The sequence below is a fragment of the Vitis riparia genome, chromosome 5, assembly GCF_004353265.1.
Source record: "Vitis riparia cultivar Riparia Gloire de Montpellier isolate 1030 chromosome 5, EGFV_Vit.rip_1.0, whole genome shotgun sequence".
NCBI lineage: Eukaryota > Viridiplantae > Streptophyta > Magnoliopsida > Vitales > Vitaceae > Vitis > Vitis riparia.
This window is the reverse complement of record NC_048435.1, coordinates 10,690,981-10,699,768: the sequence shown is the minus strand read 5'-3', so window position 1 is coordinate 10,699,768 and position 8,788 is coordinate 10,690,981. Positions and strand designations below refer to the sequence as shown.

At 36.8% G+C, this 8,788-nt stretch overlaps 1 protein-coding gene across 1 annotated transcript; it reads left to right on the top strand.

Moving 5' to 3' along the window:
• Window positions 1-3,428: 3,428 nt before the first annotated feature.
• On the top strand, window positions 3,429-3,839 carry LOC117915152 (putative pentatricopeptide repeat-containing protein At5g40405). Its single transcript, XM_034830728.1, has one exon. The coding sequence runs from the start codon at window positions 3,429-3,431 to the stop codon at window positions 3,837-3,839; it is 411 nt and encodes a 136-aa protein (XP_034686619.1).
• Window positions 3,840-8,788: the final 4,949 nt, after the last annotated feature.

Genomic DNA, 8,788 nt, shown 5'->3' with positions numbered 1-8,788 from the left:
ATGAGCAAAAATATAAAATTATGACATTGCATTTGTTAACTAAGTTATGACTTTTGAAGCATCAACCATTTTGTGAAACTAGTTTATCATAAAAACTAACATACGTACAATTTAATGTCTCAACCTTGGGTTTGATTGATATCCAAATGAAATATCTCAAGCAATTGAAAGTGAAAGTTGAGATGATTATTCAAGGGCCTAAAGCTCAATTGATCAACCCATACATCCTTATTCATTAAGGCGAGTTAGATATTACAAGCAAATTTCCAATTTTGATTAACTCTTATCAAGTTGAATTTACACCCTTTTTTTGTTTTTTTGTTTTTTTTTTTCAAATCTAAAAGGGAAAGAGAATGTCAAATTAAGAACAAGCAATCAAATTCAAGAGGAGAAGGTGTTATGAGGTGACATATTCATGCAAAAAAAGAAAGATAAGAAGGTGTTATTTATAGTGAGTGATCTTTGGTAAGGATTAGGTCAAGTGACTTAAGGATCTTAATTTTAGAGTTTTAGAGGGTTGTATTGCAATATTTTGTATTGTTCCAAAATTTTCAAAGGATGAGATTGTCAATGTACTATTTTAAGTAGACAAATTTGCTCTATAGGTTATTGGTTCAAAACTACTTTACTACCACTAAGTCTTATATTAACACATACAAGTTGGAAACATAAATTGACGCTAATTATGTTGTTTTGGATTTGGTTAATTAATTACAAATTTAAAAATTGAATTTAATATAAAAAGAAGTGCACAAAACTTAAGAAAGTTAAAAATATCATTTCTTTATTGATTTCCTCCTTTCAACTTTGTTAAACTTTTCATTGTATTCTAAGGTTTTTGTTCTTCTAATGAGAAAATTAATTTCATGCCTATTGTTATCAAACATTAAAATGAAAAGAAATGATCGATCATTTCAACATTCCATTTATAAGTGTATCAAAATACAAGAATTAGAATTACCAAATTTATTTTTATTCAAGATCAAATAAGAATGAAAGCAAAATGTTTATTCTCATCTCAATTCCCACATACCAAACATTGTATAAGGTTTCGTTTGGTACATGAAAATAGGAATGGAAATAGAATGAGGATACGGTGAATCCTAATCCCATGTAAGATAAGATAAAGGAATCAAAATCCCAGTGATAATGGAATTTGGTTTCCATAACAATGATTTTTTATTCCTATTCTTATTCCAAAAACAATCCAAACACATTAACTCATTCCCATGCTTTATTCTATGATTTCAAACAAGGCCTATATAGAGATACTTTAGAAGTTACATGATTTGTATAATAGTATACTCTTTTTAACTATATTATATTTGTAGTCAAATATTAAAGAAAATGGGGTGAGATTTTTTTTTAAATAATGATTATTTTCATATAATTTTTATAAGCATTAATTTTGTAAATTTTTTTTATTATTTTATGTAATTTAATTTTTTTTTTGAATAATTTTCCTTTCATACTTCCAAAAGAATAAATGGGAAAAAGGAGCCAAAAGTGCCTTTTTTAGTTGCTATTATAATATAGCTAGCACTAAACTTTAATGTTCAAAGAAATCTTTAAGTTATAGTGTAGACCCTCAATTTTGTCCCTTTAGCACATGTCTTTAAGTTCGTTTTCAGTGCTCCACAGTAGTTCCTTGGTGGCCCAGTACTACTCACCACTTACCTTTTTTCTGAGTCACCTTGGATACTTTGGTTGAGGGATTATTTGATCCCTTATTGTGACCCTTGGCAGCCCTAACTTAGACTTAGGTTTTTCTTGTTTTTTTGGGATAGCTTTTAGATACACTTGGCCCATTAGGCACCACCCTAGGCCCACTTAGTCTCATCATAGGCCCGTTTAGGCACATTTGGCCCATTTGGACATTTTTAGTGTGACTTGTATGACTTGCATGGTTACATGGCTTTTGGGCTCGACTTTTGTTTATTGGTTTATTTTTATTTTATTTTATTTTTAGTTTTAGTTTTATGATTATCATTCACTTTTTATTGGTTATCTTCCTCTTTATATTATTTTCCTTAACTTATTTATTTATTTATTATTTATTTTTGTTTATTTATTTATTTATTTTTTACCGTTTCCTAATTTATTTACTTGCTTATCTATTCATTCAATTTATTTAACTTCAAGAATTTCATGTTTTTGCAAGAAAACTTACCATTGGAGTTTAAGGAAGGTGGGACTCTCCTTGGAAGGTTTTGGAGGGGAATTTGAAATTGGGAAGATTGCTTTTGATTGAGAGATTTAAAAAAAGAAGAGAAGAAGAAAGGAAAGGGGAGAATTTTCCTTTTTTTGGAAAACAAATTTAGGTCTTGAGGGGTGATATATATGAGGGAGCAAAGAGGGGACTAGGGGGCACGCATTGGAGGATTGGGGAGAAAAGGAGAAAGGAGTGAACAAACAACAAAGGATTTCAGAGGATTTTTGAAGAAGAGACACAAAAGAAGCGGAAATAGAGCAATTAGAATCAAGGCTGTCGAGGTATGCTCTTCGTTACTCTTGGAATTTTTACCTATGTTCGATTTTTCCTCGTGTTCGTTTCCGAATATTCAATGTATTGTTGATTGGTGTGGACGAAAAGGGCCACAATTTGTTTTGTTGAGATTCGTTGCCTGCTTGTTTGCCTTGTTTTGATTTTGGATATATAGATGTCTTCGAAAGTATATGACTCCATGTCTGAATGTGATCATGTTCGTTTTTTTTGTTTAAATCCTATTCTGCTCTATTCCCACTATTATCAACCCATGGATTAACACTTGAAGTGGGGGCTATTTACGTTTACTGATCAATACCCTCTGCTCTTTCCTTCTCCGAGTTTTACTTCGTTTATTATTATTATTATTATTATTTTATTTGTTCTATATTCCTTTCCCCACACGGTGTTCGAATCCTCGCCTTTGTATTTGGGTGCGCATTGGGGAATGACGGAAGTGTCGATATGAGGGATGAGGGATGAGGTGTGTAGCAATCCTAGTGTATTCCGGATATTGGAAAATTCTGGAACCTGCTGATAATTTGCTAAGAAATTAAAGACTGAAGCTTCGCTCAAGCCACTGCCATAGTTTAATGGTGCCAATTCTTCCGATGCAAAGATGTTTCAAAAGACATTTTGTTTGGCAAGCCTGACAATCCCTTCAAACAATCCAATTCTCTACTGATGTTATTGCTGAATCCTGAACTGTGATTGACTTGTTAATGTGATTTTAAAGATTCGTATGTGGTAGAGGAGTTTTGCACTTGTTTACCACATAATTGCGGGGTCTTTTGTTTATTATCTTTGAGCAAATCAGGGGTCAGATTTGAGCAGAAAACAGAGGAGGGTGATTGAGCGAGAATTAGTGAGGAGCAGTTCATCCAACTTTGCATTTTTCGTGTGATAGTTTCAGTTCACAGAACAATCAAGGATTGAAGTCCCAATGAGGCCTCTGTCACAACTCTCAGAACCTAACTTCCTTCATCTTCGACTCTTTGATCGGAGCTCTCACATCTATAGTAGAATTCTTCTTTCTGTCGGCTATCTGGCCTCTGATAACTACACTTTCATGTTCTTGGTTCGCACCTCTGCTCAGCTATTAGCGCATGGGATTGGTTCATCTACACATGGTGCCATTGCGAAATATGGATTTGAGCATGAGCCACATGTTCAAAGTGGCCTGATTTACATAAACACAGGATTGGGTGGTTTGGTTGCTTGCCATTGGGTGTCTTCATCAATTTGTGAGCCAGATTTGGTGTGTCAAACGGCAATGGTCAGTACATGTGCCAAGGTGGGAGATTTTGCTTTTAAGCCATTCGATAAAATGCCCCACAAGGACCCTATTGCATAGAATACAATGATTTCGTGATGCACAATGTAGGCAATAAAAAAAGGGCATCGAATTTATTCAACTTAAAGCAAAGGTCGGGTGAGTTTATGAGATATTCATTCAACTCAGAGGCTTCACATTCTATAACAAAAGGGATCAGATGATTTATAATGATTAGACGTTGTATGTTTCAAGACGGGAAACTTGCTGCAAGGAGAGGAGTGAGGCTTCTCGAGACTCTCTATCACACAATAGAGTACGTAATGAAGAAATCTAATATGAAGTACCTGATTGTGGCGCTACATTTAGTTTTGCTGCAGGAAACTCTTTTGGTGCAACACCTGCAAGCTGAAGTTTAAGGTGTCCTTCTTCCATTTGCTTCATCAGATGAAAATTCTGATATAGAAACTGCAAGTATTGATGAGAATGATGTGGTTAAGGTCATGTTGCCTAGAACTTCAGACAATAAGCACGTTGTTGGATCTTTCAAAAGAAAATTCGACTCACTCCCAACTCCAATTCATATCCTTTTGAAAGAATGAAGTTCTCTATGGGCACCTCGAAAGCATCCTTCAAGACTGAGAAATTCAGGATTCAGCTACAAAACGCAAGACCTGTTGAGTTGCTCAGAAAGTGCTACTGTCATTTATATTTTATTACGTCAACGCGGGAACAAACGGGTGAACTTCGCTCGAGGTGAGATGCTGAGAACCAAGGTCCTCGATCATTCAAAGCCAAAATGAAATCACACCAAATGCCTGAACAGATTGTTTTCTGGAAGTGGATTACCCTGAAGATGCTGAGCATAGTCACGTAGACCTCAATATATCATTGATCAATCGAAGGTGATTCAGAACCTGTAAAAATGTTTGAGAGAAACTATTAATTTGGTAAACAATCAGATAATTAACTGTCGATATGATTCGTATGAAAAGTGGTTGGATTTGATTGGAATTGCTCTGGGTTCACTTGAGAAACCACAGCTTATCAAAAAGGAATATGCAGTTTTTCTCTATTGAACAACATCGTAGTCAAGCTCTTGAAACTCAGGCTGCATCATTCGCCACATGTAAAGTTCCAGGGAATGATCAATCCTGTGCACTTATTGGTTTTGCCACAATATCCTTTAATGCTGGATGGATTGTCTCAAAGCTACATGTCATTGAACTTGGATCCAACTCGAGGGAACTGGGATTTGCAGAGAAACAGGCTGATCTTTTCTTTTCCCCGGATTTTACTGATGATTTTCCAGCTGCAATGCAGATATCGCACAAATATGACTTTATACATGTGTTCGGACAAAATATAAGGAGACTTGAGGGATCCCATGGCGGAACCATGTCAACATAGACTGATGGAAATTTATCTTCCTCACTGTCAGATATCACTGCTCTATAGGAGTCTCTTACTGCTGCTGGTGGGAAGTTCATCTTTGTGCAAAGGCTTCGTGACTTTGTTTCTGTTACATGTGACGTTTTGCAGCATAAAGCTTTTCCTTTTATTGAGGGAGTTGAAGAGCAAATGCAAAATCTTCATGAGAAGCGTGTATCAGCTTTCTTAGAAAGGAGAACTACTGATAATGATGAGATGATTGAAACACAAGCATCCATTGACGATGCAATGTCGGTTTTCACTAAAAATAGTTCTAAAAAGGCAACGGCTGCTGCTGTTGTTCTTTTGAGAGAATTGAACCGAGTAGCACACCAACATATTGTTACTGCCCATGAGCATCAGAAGAACCATAGCAGGGGAGCCAAATAACCTGGTGGAGACTACCAGAAATCATGCTTAAGATGACGTTGCTCAATCCTATGCCAGCGGAGCTGTTTCTAATGTCCCAAAACCATTGTGTTAGATGACACTAGTCCAGCCACTCTAAAGATCACAGTAGGAATGAAGATTCAGCAGATGATGAAAATATAGATATGCATGAGCAGAAGTGACCTATTGAGATTGCTTGTTTTGATACCAAGAACCGACTTCCCTCATAAACAATGCATGCTATCCTACAGCTGTATTCTATTCTTACCAGAACTCATTCCATCCTTTTTTTTTTAATTTTCTTAATGAATGAGGATTACCCACAGTGCCACCTTTGCCAACAAGTACCCCCATTTCTGGATTTGACAATGTCGCTGCTAATATAATCTGGTATATCCCTGAAGTTCCACGGTACAAAGATCACCAAAGAAGCTGATCTGGAGGTGAAGATGAAAGCCTACAGGTTTATACAAAGCTGAAAACACTTATTCAATGACCTATGGCAGTGGATATTTTCTTCAGAACATGATACATTGGATTTTATATTAAATGAAGGCAAAATAAAAGAATCAACTCTGCGGTTGTTTGAAGAGGTGAAGAAGCAGATAATTACAGGAGCCTGAACTATTTCTGGAAGTGTTACTCAGAATAAGAAACTGTCCCATTTCCAGCTATATTCATCAGTAGAAAATAATGAAGCATCCGATTATTTGTAGAAACGTGCCACTGTTCACGGGCATTCTGAATACGGTGTGCGGTTGAGTTGATAATTCGTCATCTGATAGCGCTATCCCTAAAAGTCCTATAAACCAAACAACATCAAAGGTAATGTTGACCCAAATGATTAGGCTCATATTCAGAAAAAACAGAATTTGATCCAGACTTTATTTCCTCTGGTTTTGCTACAAATAAAGAAGCTGAATTTCCGAATTGCACAAAGACCTCTTAGTTTTGATTCTTCGATAGGTGCCATTCTTACCACAATGGAAGATGTGTCCAGAATAGCTTTAATGCAACACAACCTAGTCTTTGTGGAAGGCTAAGCAATGTCGAGGGCTACATAATGCCGATCATCTTCCCAAGTGTTATTTTCTATGGCTGAGTTGTTTTCTGAAGCTGAAACACAAGGACCCTCTCAATAAGGCCGCCTCTGTGAATCTTGCTCAACATGCTCATGAGTAATTGATTACTACTCAAAAAGTGCTATTTGATAGCTTCTAATTAATCCTTTTCAACACTTTTGAGTAGTAGTTAGTGCCTTTTAACCCAATTAGCATGTTAAGGCCCCTTTCAATCAATTCTAATCAAAATGTGTAAGTTTTGGTGTTTTTGTTAGTATTTTGATCACCAAAGCATTAGGAGGTTGGGGAGAGATATATGGAATCCTTGGTAAGCAATGGGAAGCTTAGAGGAATGAAGAATCAAAGCCTTGAAGCTCTTTTGCCATAAGCAAAGTGAAATGAAAAGGGGAAGCAAAGAGAAATCAGCCATGGAGCACTCTTGATGACAGTCACTGCAGCCACTTTTGGAGCACTTCCTGGAGTCCAAATTATGCATACAATATGTCATTTGAAAGCTTAGGAAGTCAACAATCCAATGCTTCAAACCGTGTGCAATTTGGAGCTGAAATGAGGAAGTTACAGCCTTTGGAAGATAACTGCTCCAAGCTGAAGAAAGGAAGGCTTCAGAAAAGTGCTGCGGAATCACCATTTTTGTTGCAAAGTGATTTCGCAGCCTTTTTGCACAGTGCTATGGAGTTCCCCTGAAGCTTCACGCCGCGATGGAAGCCAAGCACCACAAGATGGAAGTCAACTTTGTGAAGGTGTTGAAGCAGCTGGTTGCTATGAAGAAATTTCGCAGCCCTTCTTGTGCACCTGCGAAATTTCACAGACCTCACTTGTCACCTGCGAAGTGGTCTTTAGTGCTTCCCGATATTTGTAACTAACACTTGGAGATATTTTTCATTAGATTTTTGTTGCCTAAATGCCTAAATTCTCCTTGTAGGTCACCAATGATAGATTTCCTTAGCTTTTAAGTTAGGAATTTGGAAAAATATCATGTAATAGCTATAATTGTATTTTTTTGGTTTAAAGAGAGCCCGAGGAGCCTGTTCTGAGGGTGTTCTGGTTGTTGAACCTTTTGTAAGTTTCAAAAGAAAAAAAAATACAGAGAGCTTTAGCTCTTTTCTACCTTACCTTCTCACTTTGTATTTTAATATTTTTACCAAGTTATGCACTCTCTGAGGAGCTTTCCCCAGAGAATGAGTAGCTAAGCTTTTTAGTTCCTTGGAGTTAAGGTTGCCGGGAAAGGTTCCAAGTGCTTCAATCAGAAGCTTTGTGGTTTCAGCTATGAATGAAGAGTAAGTGTGTCCCGTGAATGGTTTCTAATGTTTTTAGTTAACTTAAAACACCTTGGAGTCACCTGGGCCAACACTTGGTAAGGCAAGTGATCTCTAACCGTGGAGATGCACTAGTTTACCCCTTGCGAGCCTCTGGTAGGTGACTTGAAGGTAGGATTTCCTAGAATAGCCAACACTTGGTAAGCTTTTGGACTCTTAGGAGACATCCATTAGTTATCTCTTGCGAGCTTTTGACGGGTAATCCAAGGTTAAAGATCACCTTGAATGGTAAAGGCTAAGTGAGAGACTTGAACCATTGCAAGTTGCATCAGTGAGAGAATTAAAGCTGAAATCCAATTGAGGGATGCTTTTGTGCAGCACCTGTTAGAGAATTGACTTTAAGTTAACTCTCTAATGTGAGGAAATGAACCAACTGACCGGAGCTATGCTTTTGCATGAGGAACCTCCCCTGTATACCTGAATCTCCAAGGAATGCTTTTTCTTCTTAAGTTATTTTCCTCACTTGTTGTGTTGTTGATCTAAGTCCAAACCTTTTTCTACCAAAGTTTGTGTTTTATTTCTTTAGCTAATCTTGAAATGAAACAGCACCAATTCACTTTGAATTGGTATCATTTTTTTTCTTGAGTATCCTTCCCAGTGGAACGATCCTAGAGCCACTATGCTATAGTAGCTTTGTATTTGCTACCCTAGTTCGTGGTGTTATAGGTTAAAAATTTTGTTGATTACACCTGCCATCAAGGAGCACCAGCTGGACACGAATCAGCTGAGACACCAATTAGGTATGAATCAGTAATTTTGGTGAATTATTGTAGCAACCAGAATACAGATTTCCAATGCGCCCGAAAAGAGA

Excerpts from the sequence above, each read along its gene's own strand:
- LOC117915152 (XM_034830728.1), top strand. The coding sequence starts at position 3,429 with ATGAGGCCTCTGTCACAACTCTCAGAACCTAACTTCCTTCATCTTCGA.